Source organism: Vulpes lagopus, chromosome 7, assembly GCF_018345385.1.
Source record: "Vulpes lagopus strain Blue_001 chromosome 7, ASM1834538v1, whole genome shotgun sequence".
NCBI classification, from domain to species: Eukaryota; Metazoa; Chordata; class Mammalia; order Carnivora; family Canidae; genus Vulpes; species Vulpes lagopus.
The window spans coordinates 131,443-148,586 of NC_054830.1; the positions used below are offsets into that span (position 1 = coordinate 131,443).

A 17,144-nucleotide genomic window follows, 5' to 3' on the forward strand; every position below is an offset into this window, starting at 1 on the left:
TTCGACTGAGCCGAAAAGCGAGGCCTGGAAAGGGGGTGCTGAGCGGGGCAGGCCCCTCCCCCGCAGCGTGCCCCAGGGGCGGAGTGCGCCCTGCCCGTTGCGGATGGGGAAACTGAGGCCGGGGGGGCGGCGCGAGGGAGGCTGGTACCCGGCAGCAGGGGCGCGCCGGCTGGGACTCGGGGCGAAGCTGCAGCCGCGCCCCCCTCCCCTGCTGCTGCTGCTGCTCTTCCCGGGGCTTCGGATCCGGGGCGCCCCCGCCAGCTCTGGGGAGCTCTCGGGCCTCGCCCTCCCGCTGCGACCCACACCCACACCTCGCAGGTGCATTCCCGATGCCCGGGATGCAGGGCCCAGCACCCCCCCCCCCCCGCGCTCGGCCCGACAGGTCCCCCCTCCCTCCCCCGCCTGGGGTGCGGCCGACTGCCGGGAAACAAAGGGAGGGGGCCGGGCGCGGGCAGGTGGGGAGGGAGGCGCGAGGCTGCCTGGAGCCGGATCGATAAATCAGAGGAATGAGATCACGGCCTGGCGGTCGCGGCGGAGCGGGGGAGGGCCTGGCGGCGGATTGGCCGGCGCCGGGGTGGGGCTGGGGTCGGTGGTGCAGCCCCAAGCCTGCCCGAGTCGGGGCGGGGGTGCGGGGGCTCTGGAGCATCTGCAGGGTCCGGAGGAGCTGGCATACAGCGGGCGGGCGTGTCCTTTGGGGCTGCAGGGGGCGGGGTGGTGTGGGGGTGCAGCCCCCTGTGGATGTGTGTGTCGTGTCCCCATGTCCCCATGGACCCTATGAGAGTCAGCTTGTCTGTGTATCTGGGCAGGTCTGAACACGTGTGGGCAGGCAGGGAGGGCGTGGGGCTCTCCTGAGGGGTGCAGGTGTGTGTAGGGGTCCCCGGGGTGTCCACCCAGTTGGGTAAAGGGCTGCAGTTGGGTGGGGCAGTTCCAGGCTGGGGGAGAGAGACAGAGCAAGGGTCACGCGTCTCAGGACCCCTCAGGGCCGTGCCTGAGCTGCCACCCCTTGGGCCACCTCCTGGTGGCCGCAGGCTGTCCCTCCCAAGCTCCTGGGTCAGGGTCTTTCTGGGTCAGGGGTTTAGAAGGCCTGCGCTTATCACACAGGAGGCTCGGTCACATGACACCATCCGTGTGTTTCCTTCCTGTCCCCAGGAAAGAATGGCGGGAACGGAGCCCGATGGCCAAGATTCAAATCCTGGCATCAGAGGGACACAAGGGCTCACAGTGCGCCCTCGGGCAAACGTCCAATCTCTTCAAAGCCCCATTTTCTCTCGGTAAACATCCACGGTGTCCTGCGCTGCTGTGAAGCTTAGATGATCCTTCTCCGTGGCGGCTGAAGCGCGGGGGCGCCCACTGAAGGGGGTTAGAACGCTCTAGACTCTTATCCACCCCTCAATACCCAGCTTCAAGGTCCCCGCTTCCAAGAAGCCTCCTGGGCTTCCCTGCTTCAAAGCCCTGGCTCTACCTCTGGCCTTGCCAGCCCCAGATCCCTCCTCTGGTCCCATGCGGCCCCCCAGCGGCTGCAAAACCGGGGGGTCTGGCTCTCCAGAGCAGCGTTGAGCCTCCTTCCTTTGCTGTGGACTCGGGGTTAAATGAGCTACCGTGCGTGACGCCAACAGCTCTTGCGCCACAGAGAAGGTTTATTCATCGGCAAGCAGCTAGTGTGAGAGAAAGAGGCTGCTTCCAGCCCGATTTGGGGATTTGGGGCCGGGACCAGGCAGGCAGCTGTGCTCCCGTGAGACGCAGGGAAGAGCCCAAGTTAGCAGAAATCCGAGCCGTGCTGGGGACCCAGGCCCTAGCAGGGCGGACCCCGAGTTCTAGGACACAGGAAGCGCATCTCGGGCCAGCCGCTGGGAGGGCCGGAGTTGTCCCTTTCTCTGCCTGGCCCGACTTGGCCTGGTGTAACCAGGAGAAAGAAACTGGGAACTGGGGCGCTGGAAGGCAGGGCACCTTGCACGGGGCCGTGGGGTCACAGCCTCCAGGGACCAAAGGAAGCAGGTGGCCTAGAAGGACCTCAGAGTTCAGAAAAAAGGAAGGAAAGAGACGCCTGTCCCCCACTTCTCCAAGCCCCCCACCGGCCAAAGCCAGGCCTCGGAGGGGCCCACCCGCACCCCACTTGGCAACATAGGTAAACTGAGGCTCGGTCCAGGGGCAGCTGGGACCCAAAAGTGTCAGGGTGCGATGTCCACAGGCATGGTGGCAGCCCGTGTGGAGTGGCGGATGCCCATGGTGAAGGCTGGGGCCCTGGCTTTGGTCACGGTGACCTGCTCAGGTCTGTGGGTGCCCGGTCCAGGAGTCTCCTCTGGGGGGCGGGGGGCGCGGGGCCGGCCCAGCATGGTGAAGGCGGGCCGCCGCTGACGGTAGGTGTTGGGGTCTGGGCTTTCGTACTGGCCCGGGCCTGGTATCTCAGCAGGGTCCTGAGGGGGGCGGGCGGGGGGCGTGCGGCCCGCCGCCGTGTAGCTGGGGCTGCTGGGCTTGGTGAGTATCTGGGAGCCCCAGAGGGAGGGCAGCGTGTAGGTGTTGGGGGCCGGCGCGGAGGTGTCCTGGAGCTGCGGGCGCAGGCGGGAGCCCAGAGTGAAGGCCGGGGGCGTCCGCTGGCGCACAGGGGCCACCTTCTCTGGGCTGTAGGCCCCAGGGCCTGGTGTCACCTCCAGACCTGTGAGAGTGGGACGTGAGGGTCGGCAGGGTCCTCACCAGCTAGAAGACCTTGCATGGCCTCCCACTGCCCTCCTGCATCCTGGAGCTCACCCCATGCCTCACGCAGCCCTGAGGTATCTCCCCTGCTCCCAGACCTCCCTGCACAGTAGTCTGTGTTCGCTCTCCCTCTCTCTCTCAGAGGGGGAGGGGGAGAGGGAGAGAGAGAATCTTAAGCAGCCTCCACACCCAGTGAGCCCGACGTGGGCTTGATGCCTTTCCCACCCCCTCCTCCTAGGCAGAGCTCTCACGGCCCTTCCAAGGACCCCCAGGCTTGGGTCTTCTCCTCTAGACATGGGCACAGTGAGGTCTCCACCTGGACCTAACCCCACCACCAGACTGGGGTCTTACAAAAAGCAAGGGCGTGTCAAATCTACTTCATCTCCCCAGCGGGATGCGTGTTTGAAAGGATGCGTGAGTAGAAGGATGGGTCGTGAGTGGTTGGGTAAGGAGCGAGTAGACGAATGGATCCATGGATGTGTAGATAGATGGGTCAGTAGGTGAGTTGTGGAAGAATGGATGGATGGACGGACAGATGGATGGATGGGTGGATGATGGGGTGGGTGGGTGGATGGACGGACGGATGGATGGATGGATGGATGGATGGACGGACAGATGGATGGATGGGTGGATGATGGGGTGGGTGGGTGGATGGACGGACGGATGGATGGATGGATGGATGGATGGATGATGGGGTGGGTGGGTGGATGGACGGACGGACGGATGGATGGATGGATGATGGGGTGGGTGGGTGGATGGACGGACGGATGGATGGATGGACGGATGGGTGGATCACCGAGTGGACGAGCAAATGGGTGATAGGTCAAAATACGGAAGGGTGGATGGATGGGAGACGGAATCCGGTCGTTCAATCAGGCACATTGGGTGGAAATGAGTTGTTTGGAGCCTGTGAAGGGGATTGCCGTGTTTGCCACAGTCCCCACTCTGCCCTGTCGTCCCCTGATGCCAAGATGAGCCCCAGCTGCCCTCACGGCGCCACATGTGCACAGGTCACCGTCACCCTGGCCCACTGCGCACACTCAGGCTCCCTCGGGCCGCCAGCCCCTCCTCGGAGCCCTCGGATTTTGTCATTCCAAAGACACTGACCTTCCAAGAACCGGGTGGTGGGAGGGGACGGAGAAGACAGAGGCAGGTGAAAGGGTCTGGGTCCTTGTGGGGCAGCACTGGTCACATACTCACCCCGAGACTTGCCCCGGCCCTGCATGGAGTAGGCAGGGGTGCAGCTTCGGCCAAACCGGGTGACTTTTGGGTCCAGGAAGTAGACGGGCCCAGGGCTGGCGTCCTGTGGGGAGGCTGGGGGGAGGAGCCCCGGGTCCTGAGGGCACCTCCCATGGCCCTGTTGACCCCACTCAGTGCCCAGGTCAACCCCAAGGCTCTCCCGCCCTCCAGACGGCCCCAGCCCCACCCCGGAGGGCAGGACCTCAGGCCGCGCCCCGCTCCACCTCTCTTCTGCCGCGGACTCGCGAGCCGGCGCACGAGCCGGCGCACGGCTGGTGAGAATCGCACGGCTGGCAAGACTCGAGGGGGGCACACCTCCGTGGGCCACAAACACGCGTGCACCTTTGTGTGCGCACGTGGGACACGTACTAGCCGTGCGCATTGCTGTGAGACACGTCCCAGCTCACGCCTCCCGCCGCAAGGCCCGCACCCCGGCTGCCCGCTCCCCCTGAGTCCCGTGTCTCCCGGGGGTTCGGCTGAACCCGTCTCATCCCACGAAGCCCAGACTGCATGCCCCCACCTCCAGGAAGTCTTCCCTGGGCCGCCCCTCACCGTCCCGACCCCCGTCCCCTGCATCAGAGCCTCCGTGCGGGGCCCTCCCGACCTGGGCCCGCGGGGGGCGTCAGAGCAGCTCCAGGAAACAGGGAGACGGACCGTGTGGGCACTGACCTGAAGGGTCCGGCGCCGCCAGAGCGCGACGGCGACAGCGCTGGGGGGCCTGGGCGGCCTGCAGGGCGGCACCCCCGGTCATTCACAGCCCGCTGCCGCCCTGCCGCCAGGAGGAAGCTGGGCGACACCGAAGCGAGGCTGCTGCCGCTGCCTGGCCACGCTGCAGAAACCGTCACCCCACCCCTCCACGACTGTCTGTGAGGGGCCCCATCTTGCAGACAGAGAGACTGAGGGGGGACCACTTAGGATCCCCTTTCACTGGGCACAGACCCTGCACCACGGAGGCGGTAGCCCTTGGAAGGTGCTCACCCGCTCCCTGAAGTCACCGGGCACCCATCTGACAGCTCGGGAAGGAGTAAACTGTCAGTGTTTGCAGAGGGGGAAACTGAGGCACAGGGCAGCTGAGCAGCCCGTGTGGAGTCAAGCAGCAGAAGCCGCCAAGCCCAGAGCACAGCTCGGGCCCTGAGCATCTGTGTTCCCAGGACACAGAGGACAGTGGCCCCCAAGGTCACTGTGCAGGCCGGGGGGGGCCCAGGGGCCTCAGGGGATGCCCCCACCTCCAGGCCCCCATCCCACCCCTCCAGACTCCCATCCCCACCCTCCAGGCCCCCATCCTCACCCCCCAGGCCCCCACTCCTACCCCCACTCCCTCCGGACCCCCCCCCGACCCCCTTCAGGCCCCCACCTCCACCCCCCAAGCCCTCATCCTCACCCCCAGGCCCCCACCCTCACCCCCCAGGCCCCCACCCCCAGGCCCCCACCCTCACCCCCACCCATGGCAGCCTTACCAGGGCCGGGCCTCCAGAAGAGCGAGTAGGCCGGGCTGACCGCCCTGGTGCAGTCGTGGTTGAGGAAGCCCACGGTGGATGGCAGGACGTACAAGCCAGGCCCAGAGCCTGTGACCAAAGCCCTCAGGTCACGGCCTGGGGCCCTGCACTCTGACGCCTCGGGGAACCCCGGGGTCCAGCCCCTGAGCCCCAGTCTGGGCCGCCCACCACCCTCCAGAGCAGGGGTGGGGTGGGAGAGGGAGGGAAGGGCATTGTGAGTCACACCTGAGTCAAAGGTAGGAGGGGCTGCTGGGCCAACAGGCTCCTCCTGCGTTGGGGCACATTGGGGAAACTGAGGCACAGACACGGGGGGGAACTGAGGCACAGACACAGGTGGAGAAACTGAAGCCCAGATACAGGTGGAGAAACCGAGGCCCAGACACAGGTGGAGAAACTGAGGCATAGACGTGGGGGGGGGGGACCGAGGCCCAGACACGGGGTGGGGGGAACCGAGGTGCAGACACAGGCAGGAAACTGAGGCCCAGACACGGGGGGAACCGAGGTGCAGACAAGGAGGGAACCGAGGCTCAGACACGGGGGGAACCGAGGCCCAGACATCGGGGGGGGGACCGAGGCGCAGACACGGGGAGGGGGACCAAGGCCCAGACACAGGGGGAAACCAAGGCACAGACACAGGGGGGAACTGAGGTGCAGACAGGGATGCGTGGACACAGCTGCAGTGTCAGGTGGCCCCGGCAGGAGCGTCAGGTGGTGGGGCCCACGTCCTGCTGCACACACACGGTGGCCGGGCCAGGCCCATGGAGGACTCCCAGCCCGGAACGTCCAGAGCACCCAGGCCCCGCTGGCCGCGCTCTGCCCGCCGCTCTCCCGGGGCCGTACCCCCCGCAGCGTGAGGGGCCCCAAAGGGCTCGCTCTGGGTTGGCTGTAGCCATGCGCAGGAGCCCCCCAAAATGCGGCTTCATTTCTGGGAGGAAAAGTGAGGCCTGGGGCGGGCAGGGATTGCCAGAGCCGCCCCCCCCACGGGGCTCCCAGAACATTCCAGGGGCCGGAGCCCACCGCGCAGCCCCTCTGCTCCCCGCCGGTGCCTACCGCTCTCCAAGGGGGCTGCCCCGCAGGGCTGCCTCGGGCCGGTCTCCGGACTCTGGGGGGCCGCGCTCAGTCGCAGGGCCGGGTTGGCTCCCAGGGTCCCCATGGCAAGGAGCGGGGCCAGGGGCACCGGGCCTGCTGCTGTCCCTGGCGGGCGGCGGCGGCGGCTCTGGCCGCAGGTCCTCGCAGCCGGTGCTGCTGTTGGCAGAGGCCTGGCCTCCCCACGCCCCCCAGGGACGCACAGACCGTCCCTTGTCCCTCGGTACCGAGCCTTGGGGCCCTGGCCCTCGCAGGCTGGTCGGCGGCCGCTGGCCTGGAAGCAGGGCCAGGATCGAGTGTCGGCCCAGGAAAGAATCCGGTGTCAGCAGAGCGGATCCCCTGGGAGCTGCCAACCTGGGCAGCCGGGGCCACAGGAGGCTCCAGGGAGCTGAAGTCACAACACGACACCTGCAGCCCTGTGGCAGGAGGGACGGCTGAGGTCACGGGCAGCGTGGCCCATTTCTACAGCCGGGAAAACTGAGCTGCAGTGCAAGGCCGCTCGGTGAGCGTGCCCGCCTGCCCGCTTCCATTCCTGCCGGCCTCCCTCCTTCATCCAATAGGCACTGATTGAGCACCTACTGTGTACGAGGTTCTGTGTGGGTTGGCAGAGACACAACAGGAATACACAGACGGGGGGACATTTTCAGGAGGGGACAAAGGAAATAAACAATGAATTAACCGATGCGCACAGACTATATGAGAAGGTGTTAAACGTGCTAGAAACACAGAGCCCGGCTGGGAGCCCGTGACGGCAGTGCGGGGCAGGAGGACAGCCGAGGGTGGGGGCAGGAGGACAGGTCACAGGATTGAGAAGGTGAAGGAAGAGCACTTGGTGAACAGGGAACAGCTGTGCAAAGGCCCTGGGCACAAGCGAAGATGGCAGTCCTCCGGGACAACCCCCGCCTCCCAGAAGCCAACAGAGATTTCCTCCCAAAGTAGAGTTTATTTCCCTGCGGGCACTAAAGGCAACCGCCGTGCCAGGCTCTAGGAAGGGGCTCAGGGACACTTGGCAGGGCAGAAAGCAAATTCTTCTCTCTTCATGTGTGTGGCTGTGTCGGCAGGCCACTTTTACTGGAGTTTTTAACAACTTTATTGAGTTAAAATTTGCATGCCCTGCACTTAGCTCCTCAATGTAATCTTAATACAGTGTATAATTTTTTGACTTTTTAAACAAAATGTTATAAGGTTATAACCGGAGTCTGAAATGTTTATATTAGAAAAGAAGAAAAAAAGATCCTAAAGTCAGTGACCTCAGGTTCCACCTTAAGAAGCTAGAAAAAGGGGCACCTGGGTGGCTCAGGGGTTGAGCGTCTGCCTTCGGCCCAGGGCATGATCATGATCCCGGGATCGAGGTCCCACGTCGGGCTCCCGGCATGGAGCCTGCTTCTCCCTCTGCCTGTGTCTCTGCCTCTCTCTGTCTCTCATGAATAAATAAATAAAATCTTTTTTTTTTTTTTTTTTTTTAGAGTTTATTTATTTATTCACGAGAGACAGAGAGAGAGAGAGAGAGGCAGAGACACAGGCAGAGGGAGAAGCAGGCTCCATGCACCGGAAGCCCGACGTGGGACTCGATCCCGGGTCTCCAGGATCGGGCCCTGGGCTGCAAGCGGCGCTAAACCGCTGTGCCACCCGGGCTGCCCAATAAAATCTTTTTAAAAAAAGAAATGCACGAGGGAGGAAACCGTAGAATCAACAAAGCCCCTCCCCCCGAGAGCTGGTACTTTAAAAAGATCAACAAATTTGATAAAGCTCAAGCTAGAATGATCAGAAAACAATGAGAAAGCACATAAATGACTGATGTCAAGAATGGGAAAGAGGCATCACTACAGACCCGCGCACATTAGAGGGATAATATGGGCGACATGAGGCTGCCGACAGGGAACCCCCGGGGCCCAGGCACCTCGTGCGCACCGCGCTGGTTAATCATCTCAGCATCCCATTGAGGGCAATGCTGTTGCTAAACCTCATCTGCGGTCACAGGTGGGGAAACTGAGTGCAGAGAGGGGAGGTAACACATGCAGGTCCCTGAGTAGTTTATCAGCAGAGCCAGGAGTTGAATCCAGGACGTTCTGACTCAGATTTTTGTTCAGATCTGAGGGTCAAGGGCTTGTCCCCAATTCTCACCCCAGCTCAGCCTTCTGGGAGTGCTGAGAGCCAGGGTGGACGCCTGTGGCCCTAAGGGTCCAACCCGAGCCCTCAGGGGCACACAAGGCCCAGTCCTGTCCCCTCCACCCCCTGCCCTCACCTTCCATCCCTCAGTCCTTGCTCCCTGTACTCTGGCCACACCAGCACCCCTAACCCTTGAAGCCACTCAGGCCGGTTCCCACCTGAGCTGACCCGAGCCCCCTCCGCCTACGGCGCCCTGGCCAACAAGTCAGCCCGCCACCAGCTCCGTTCTCAGTCACCTGTGGGCCCCCCAGATTGGACAAGCCATTTGCTTCTTTCTGGAAGCAGCACAAACCCCAGCACTGAGGACAGGCTGGGCATTGACGATGGAGGTGAGAGACACATACCCCAACCCCCTTCTGCCCCGGCCGGTCAGTATGTCCCCTTGACCGAAACTGGCCAGAAGTGCGGGAGCCCAGGGTCACCACCACAGAGACCAACGTCAAGGACCCAGGACCAGGCACAGAAAGGACCAAGGTCCCGGCTGGGACTCTGCCCTGGCTGCCTCAGTTTCCCCACTGTGACACCAGAAGGTGCCAAGAGCTAATGCGGGGTGGGGAACAGACTGCAACAACTGGCTGGGCCTGAAAGGGAGGTTTTGGGGGAACTTAAGGTCCAGCAACATCACCAGATGGAGCCGAGCCACAGACCCCGCACCCGCCGGTCCACCCGATCGCACCTGCTCCTCTCTGCTGGAGCTCCTCACTGCCAAGTAATGGCCCGTAAATGAGAAGCTAATTCTGGGGCGCCTGGGGGGCTGGGTGGTTGAGCATCTGTCTTGGGCTCAGGTCATGACCCCAGGGTGCTGGGATCGAGTCCCGCGTCGGGCTCCCCGCAGGGAGCCTGCTCTCCCTCTGCCTGTGTCTCTGCCTCTCTCTCTGTCTCTCAGGAATAAATAAATAAAGTCTTAAAAAAGACAGAAGGTGATTCTCAGTCCACGGAGATGAGCCTCGTGCTTAATCCGATCTGACCTGAGATCAGTGAACTGGACACACAGCCTGGCCTGTCGCTCGAGGCTCCTGAGAGAGGCAAGCACCTTAGCACCTTTTACGTCACCTTAGAAGGCCAAGGAGCCCCGTGGAGAAAAGTAGAGGGCAGAGAGGGCATCGAGAAGGTGGCGTGAAGGTGGAGACCTGGAGGAGGTGAGGGGGGACGGAGGCGTGGGGGGGAGGGGCGGCACAGCATGTGCAAAGGTCCTGAGCCTCAAGTGTACCCAGCATCCCCGAGGAGCAACGAGGACGCCCCCGTGGGCTGGAGAGGAATGAGTGAGGGGGAGGGGAAAGGAGGGGGAGGAGGGGGGAAGAGAGGGGAGGAGGGGGGCTGGGGCGGTGATGGGGGCGTAGGCGGGGAGCCCCGCAGGGCTGAGGGCAGAGCGGGACGGCCCGACTCGGTGCTCGCCGGCGCCCTCTGGCGGCCGCGGGGAGAACAGGACGGGGGAGCGCCGGGAGCCCAGTGCGGGGACTGCGGTGGGCCTGGGGGGTGGGCGTGGGGGGAGATAAGGGGAGACGGCGGGAGATCCGTGGGCTCCACCCGGTGGTGGTGGTAGAGGAGGGAACAAGCAGGTGGGCCCTAGACCTATTTTAAAGCTAAAACCAGGGATCCCTGGGGGCTCAGCGGTTTGGCACCTGCCTGCTGCCCAGGGCGTGACCCCAGGGTCCTGGGATCGAGTCCCACGTTGGGCTCCCTGTAGGGAGCCTGCTTCTCCCTCTGCCTGGGTCTCTGCCTCTCTCTCTCGAATAAATAAAATCTTTATTAAAAAAATAAAGCTAAAACCAACAGGGTTTGGGGTGCATCTGACGCGGAGCCTCTGTCTGGGCCTGAGGATGCGGCAGGAGGGGTGGCCCGGTCAGGGAGAGGCGGGTGCTGGGCCCTGTGGCAGGCGGACCCTCCAGTGGGCAGCTGGCGGCCAGGTCCGGGGTGCCGGGCCTCAGGCCTCCTAACAAATCCCCCGACTCGGTGGCTTTAAAACCTCGCACAGGGGCCGCGTCCTGGGCTCGGGCTGAGGGCTGTCGCGAGGCCCCGGGGTTGTCGCAGGGCCTCCCTCCCTGTGGGTGTAGGACCCGGGCCACGTGGCCCCCTCCCCTGGCGGCTCAGGTTTGCAAAGGCAGCAACGGAGAAGGTCTCGGCGGCCTGCAGGTCAGAGCGGGCGCTAGCTCTGGCAGCGGCAGCGGGCGGCGTCCCCCCCAAGGACCCCACTCTTCCTCCCCAATCACACCCCCCGGATTTCACTCGTCTCCCCTCTTCCTCTGAAACCCACTTTCTGCCCAGAAACCAAATGACCTTGTGAAATCAGAAGTCACCCCACGGCCACGTCCCGCTGACAAAACTTCCCCCGGCTCCCGCTGTGCCGCGAACACGTCCAAACCTCCCACCTGCCTGCCACGGGCCAGGAGGGCGGGTGCACTTGCTGGGCACCTCCTGCGTACCAGCCTCTGCGCAGGGGTGACCAAGAGCCCATGACGAGCACAATGCAAACCACACGTGCATTTTTGAGTTTTCTAGCAGCCTTGTCCAAAAAAACCAGAAATGAGGGCAGCCCCGGTGGCTCAGTGGTTTAGCGCCGCCCTCAGCCCGGGGTGTGATGCTGGAGACCCAGGATCGAATCCCACGTCAGGCTCCCTGCGTGGAGCCTGCTTCTCCCTCTGCCTGTGTCTCTGAATAAATAAATAAGATCTTAAAAAAAAAAAAAAACAGAAACGAGATGAATTAATTTTAATACATTTTATTAAACGCAACAAAACCAAAACATGATCATTTGAGCACAGAAACAGCGTCATCAGTACCCAGTACCTAGCCTGCGGTGGACAGTCCGCGTTCTGTCCCCCCCGTGCTAAGGCTGCGCTCGCTGCATGCCCGGCTCTGGAGCAGCACAGACTTGCGGAGCCGTAGAGCCAACCCTGTGGTCCCGTGGTCCCCAGCCTGGGGCCCCCCGGGGACACTGGGCATTTTCGGTGGCCGTGTCTGGGTGGGAAGGGAGCTGTCGACACCGCGTGAGGCCAGGGATGCCGGGGGCTGCCACCAGCGGCGGGACACTGAGGTCCGGGAGAGGATGCTTTCGGCCCATCCCGGGCCCTCCACCCCGGGACCACCACCCTGACCTCAAAAGCAGGGCTGTGCTCGAGGCTGCTGCAAACAATGCTGCTCCCAAACTTCCAGGCAGCGGGCACAGCCTGTGCAAATGTCCTGGGGAAGCCCTGGGCCTAGTACTGAACAACAAGGAAGCCCTAGAGGAGGAGGGGGGATGAGGGCAGGACACGGGCTTGGCCTTTTACCCTGAGGGGGTGCACGCCCTGAGGCTCTGCGCAGAGGAGGGCTGAGGCCACTTCTAAGAAAAGGAGTCAGGACGCCCACCAGGCCCCACCGGAGTCCCCCGCAGAGCAGATCTGAGGCCTAACCTGGAGGAGCGGAGCGGCTGCTGGCCACCATCCGCCTGCCCTGCACCCCTCGCCGGCCCCGGCAGCACATGCAGGGCAACTGCACGACAAACCCGGCTGGTGTGTGGGTCGAGGGGACGGACCTGGGGACATAACGGCCGCTGTGGCTGCACGTCCCTGTCCGGTGGCTGCTTCCTCAACCACCTGGGGCGGAGCATGAGCATGCGCCCCCCAGAAGGCTGGGGGGTGGGGTGGGGGGGTGGGTCAGATTTTATTTATAATAGAGAGAGCGCATGGGGGCAGGGAGCAGAGGGAGGGGCAGGGGCCCGTGTGAGGCTCGACCCCACGTCACCACCTGCCTGGAGCCGGGCTGCCACCGACCGAGCCCCCCAGGCGCCCCTGAAGGCCGGGTCCGGGAGTGACCTGCACGCGGGGGGCAGGCCAGGTGTCCAGGGAGCCCCCCCAGCCTCAGCGGCCGCTCTGACCTCCCATCTGCCACACCTGTCGCCCCCCACGCCCCTGCGGCCACCCCTCCCCGCCCACGCACGCGCCTCGGGGGCTGCTTTGTTCCCAAGGGACTCACAAAGAGGACGTGTCCTCCCGCAGACCGGGACGCAGTGCACCCGCCAGGCCCCCTCCTGCCTGCCCCGGGGCTGTGGCAGCTGGGCACCGGCCGCAAACCCTCGAGTCCATTTTGCAGATGCAAATGCCGAGCCCGCCGAGGGCTGCACAGGGCTCTGGACTGGCTTCCCTGGGGCCCACGAAGTCCCGCCCAGTCGGGCCCCTCCTCTCCGCTCTGGCTCACCCACCCCTCGGGCAGCCCCTCTGGCCTCGGCTTTCTAGAACACTCCCGGCAGCTGCGGCCACAGGGCCTTTGCACTCCCTGCCCCGCCCACCTGCTTGCGACCCCGTCCCTTGGGCCTCCGCGCCTGCGTACAGCTCCCCGCGCCTCACCGACCTCTCGGGCGCTCCCGTCCCTCCTCCACCTTCCCGCAGCGTTTGTCACCCGCCGACCCGCGAACCCTCAGCCTCGGGGTCTGCGCGCCCTGGGGCGGGGCCTGCCCACCTCGCGCCCCGCGGTCACCCCGACCCCGGGCGGCGCGGGGCCTTGTGGGAAACACCCGGGCCCGCGGCATGCCGGGAGTTGTAGTCCGGCGGCGCGGGGCGAGCGCGGGGGCCGCCGGGACTCGTGGGCGGCCGCGGGCGGGGGGCGGCGGGTGGGAGCGCGCTGCGGGGCGGGGAGCTCGGTCACCCCGCCCGCCCCTGGCCCTGGCACCTGCCCGAGCGCGGCCCCTGACCCTGATCCTGACCCCGACCCTAACCGTGACCCTGACCCTAACCCTGATGATGCTAACCCCGACCCTAACCCTGACCCTGACCCTGACCCCGACCCTAACCGTATGCAGCACCCACAGCCCCCCTGAGACTCCCAGCCTCAGCTGTGGGCGCTCAACTCGACCACCAGCCCCTCCCTGGGACCCGCAGCCCAGCTTGGCCCACCCAGACTGCTCGGCAGACACCCAGGCACCGCCCTGCAACCCCTGCAGCCCCCACCCCCAGCTCCCCCTTAACCACTCCGGCCTGGGGCTCCCCGCAACACGCCGACCCGGCTACTGTCCTGCCCGGGCCGGTGACCCCTCTCTGACGGCAGGTGCAGAAGGGAGCTCCTGGGCCAGAGCTTCCCCCCGCCCCCGGGGCTCTGGCCTGTGCGCTGATGGGCCCGGAGCACCCCCACTCCGCTCCGCAGCCTGGCCTCCCGGACCCCCAGCCCAGCCGCTGGCCTCCGCTGGCCTTGGGGTTCCACTGCCCCCTGGGCCGTGGGGGGGGGCTCCCCACTCCATGCCAGGAGCACCCCAGCTCTCACGGCCACGTGTGTCCCCTAAGGGCAGGATCCCCAGGGTGAGAACCACAGTCCTAAGCGCATGGAAGCCAGAGGTTCCCACTTCCCACGGCTCAGCCTGGGGTTGGGTGGAGAAGGAGGCGCTCCCCCTCCCAAAGGACATTCCCGTCCTGTGCTCAGGACAGGCCACAGCCCCTGCTCACAGGGCACACGGGTCGCTTACATTCTCCAGCAACCATGTCGAGAAAAAGTGGCAGAAATAGGGGACCCCTGGCTGGGTCAGTGGTGGAGCCTGGGACTCTTGATCTCAGGGTTTGTGAGTTCCAGCCCCACGCTGGGTGGAGAGATTACTTAAAATTTTAAAAAGAAAAACAAAATTTAAAAAGAATCTTTAAAAAGTGGCATAAATAAAATGAGTTTTGATAAATGTAGACTAAAACATGTTTGAGATACAGTGTATCCAAAATACAGCTGTTTAGATATGTGATCAATGTTCAATAAATTGGGATGTGTGACATTCTTCATACTAAATCCTCAAAATCTAGTTTGTATTTTACACGTACATGTATTTTGCACTTAATTTCTACTGGGAATATCTCATCTGTATTTAAGATTTAATAAAACAGCAGGGACGCCTGGGTGGCTCAGGGGCTGGGCATCTGCCTTCGGCTCAGGGCGTGACCCCGGGGTCCCGGGATGAGCCCCACGTCGGGCTCCTGCCCAGCAGGGAGCCTGTTTCTCCCTCTCCGGCTGTGCTCTCTCCACCTCTCTCTAAGTAAACAAATAAAATCGTTGAAAATAAATAAAAATCTTAAAATAAAAGCAGATTCACCAACCTGAATTGTCCCAGACATGCTTGACAGTTTCCCAGCAAATGAGTCCGGTGTCTGCTTTTAAGTTGAAGTTTCAGTTAAAAATTACGTTTCAGGCGCTCAGGGGCACAAGTGGCTGGTGGCCCTGCCCAGTCTGCGGTTTGTGGGTGACCCAGGGTCGCCCCACCTCCAGCCCTGCTCTCCTGGGTTAGGGTGACGCATGCTGGGAAACCGCCTGACGGGCCCAGCCCTGGAGCCGGTGACCCACGGGCAAATCCCGCTTTTTGAATTTATCACCGCACGTGTGCATCGGAAAAGCCAGAAAACCCAGAGATTCGTCAGCACCCGCCTGTGTCGGCGGAGGCGGGGTGGCGGCTGCCTGCCCAGACACCGCGGGGCGCCACGGAGGGAGGCCGCTCGGTTGGGGAAGCGGCCCGGCAGGGTGGGCGCGGGTGGACGAGGGACGGGGCGGCAGACGTGCGGACGGCGGGCAGGCGAGGGGCCGGGGCCCTCCAGGTGGGCACACAGGTGCGTGGATGTACCTGGGGTGTCTGGGAGGGGCGGGGACCCGCCTGCTGTCCCAGCGCCAGGTGTGGGGCAGAGGTGATCAGCAGCGGCCTGGGCAAGGGCCCCGCCTCACAGCCCTGTCCTCTATCTGGTCCGCCTGGAGCAGAGCCAAAGTGCCCCGAGGTCCCACCTCGGCCACCCTGTCCCACCTGTCCCCCCGCTGCCTCCAGGGACAGCTGGACCACGCTCCCGGGCCACCCTTCCCCGGTGGCACTGCCCCATTCTCCGGCTTCCTGTCACCCTTTTGACCCCGCCCGCAGCCCAGTCACCAGCCCCCCAGCCCGGGGCCCATCAGCCAGGAGCCCCGCCGGAGGGCAGCGCGGCCGGAGTTAGCAACAGGGCCGCAGGTCAGCGGCTACACCTCGGGGAGCCCTGCCCCGGCCGCGAGGTGGTGGACAAGCACCCCAAAATCAGCTCTCACCAAGATGTGCCTTCCTGCTCCTCGGGGCAGCCGAGCCCCCCTTGGCTGTCCAGCTCCTGAGGGAGGCGCTACCCCAGCGAGCCCTCCCCCCCTGGTAGGGGACGTGCCCCAGTCCCCAGGGACGCTCGGCTACAGCAGGGCCTCTGAGGGCCACCCCGACCCCGCCCCACCCCAGGGGCCTCCATCCAGTCTGTCCGAAGGCAGAAAGCCTGCGTCCCCTTGCTTCTATGACAACTGAGACCTCAGGCCCTGGGACAGGCCTCGAGGGGCGGCGGCAGGCCCTGACGGCCAGGGCCAGCTCCCGGCCACCGTGGCGTGCGGCTCAGCTCCACAGACACAGAAGTCGCCTTCACGGGCGTTCAGAGCTACTTCTTTCCTCGGGGGTCTGGCTCCCACCCCTGGTGCCCGGGCGCCACCCCTCCCACGTGCCCCCTTGGTCTAGCTCAGCCACGCGACTCCAGGGCAATTTCTCCAGCCTTCTAGAGCCTTCTGTGTGGGCTTCCATGTCCTTCCTCCCTCTCCCTTCCCCGGGCCCCACAGGAGCAGGGAGTAGCCCTGGGGGGGCAAGAGGGGGGCACGTCGTCGGCACGGGGTCCTCCACACCAGAGACCCTGCCACCCCCGCTCCCGCCCACCCCAAAGAGCGAGCTGCGAGCCCCGAGCTGCCCCGCGGTGCCAACGAATGGAGCTGGCCCAGCCCAGGTGAGAGGGTGTCCCTGGAGGGCGCGGGCATCTCCGGGGGGACTGGGGCCAGCTGGCCTCTCCTGGACACCCTCGGGGCGGGCCATGCCCCCTTGGAGCACCACGGCTGATGTGGGAAGGTTGAGGCCAGGATGACAGGTCTTGGGGGGACTGCGACCCTCCTGGGAAGGAGGCTTCCCGCCAAGGCCACCGAGGACTTCCTCCTGGATGGGGACAATGCCAGGAAGGGGGAGGGGACCTGCAGGCGGGCAGGCACCGCAGGAAGCTCAGGTGGGGGGGCCGGGGATGTAGAGGCATGACCTCCGTCCCCACCCGGGGACAGACTGGGTGGGCTCAATGTCCCCAGGACGAGACCAAATGTCCCAGACGCAGGCAGGAAATGCCGTTCAGTCCTCACTAGTGCTGGGCTTGGGCCCCTGTCCCCTGACCCCCGGGACCCTCCCTCCAGGCCCCTGCCCCTCCCTCCGCCCACTCCCCCCCAGCGTAGGCGCAGGTCGTCCTTCCCTCTGCCCACCACCACCCTCTCTGAGCCCGGAGGTCTGCGTCTGCACAGGTAGAGCGTTTGGAGCTTGCTGCGAGCACCGAGCACCAAGCACTGAGCACCGAGCACCAAGCACTCAGCGCCAAGCACCGAGCACCGAGCTCCTGGAGGGCTGCAGACGCCGGATGGACGGCGCTGATGGATGGGGCAGGCAGGGCTGCGGCCCGCCCTCCGAGGGGCCTCGGGGGGGGGGCGGGAGGCAGGAAGCGG

At 64.6% G+C, this 17,144-nt stretch overlaps 1 protein-coding gene across 3 annotated transcripts; it reads right to left on the minus strand.

The window, feature by feature from the left end:
* Window positions 1-1,641: 1,641 nt before the first annotated feature.
* On the minus strand, window positions 1,642-6,733 carry ODF3L2 (outer dense fiber of sperm tails 3 like 2). 3 transcript variants are annotated; one of them, XM_041762900.1, is made up of 5 exons: window positions 6,477-6,500; window positions 5,388-5,495; window positions 4,600-4,657; window positions 3,892-4,005; window positions 1,642-2,653 (listed from the first exon to the last, which is right to left on the minus strand). In XM_041762900.1, the coding sequence occupies exons 4-5, from the start codon at window positions 3,914-3,916 to the stop codon at window positions 2,169-2,171; spliced, it is 510 nt and encodes a 169-aa protein (XP_041618834.1). In that variant the 5' UTR covers window positions 3,917-4,005; window positions 4,600-4,657; window positions 5,388-5,495; window positions 6,477-6,500; the 3' UTR covers window positions 1,642-2,168. The 3 variants fall into 3 exon arrangements, with proteins under 3 accessions (XP_041618834.1, XP_041618835.1, XP_041618836.1); XM_041762901.1 differs by lacking the exon at window positions 4,600-4,657 and having other exon boundaries at window positions 6,477-6,733; XM_041762902.1 differs by lacking the exon at window positions 6,477-6,500 and having other exon boundaries at window positions 4,600-4,716; window positions 5,388-5,481.
* Between the last annotated feature and the right edge of the window lie 10,411 nt (window positions 6,734-17,144).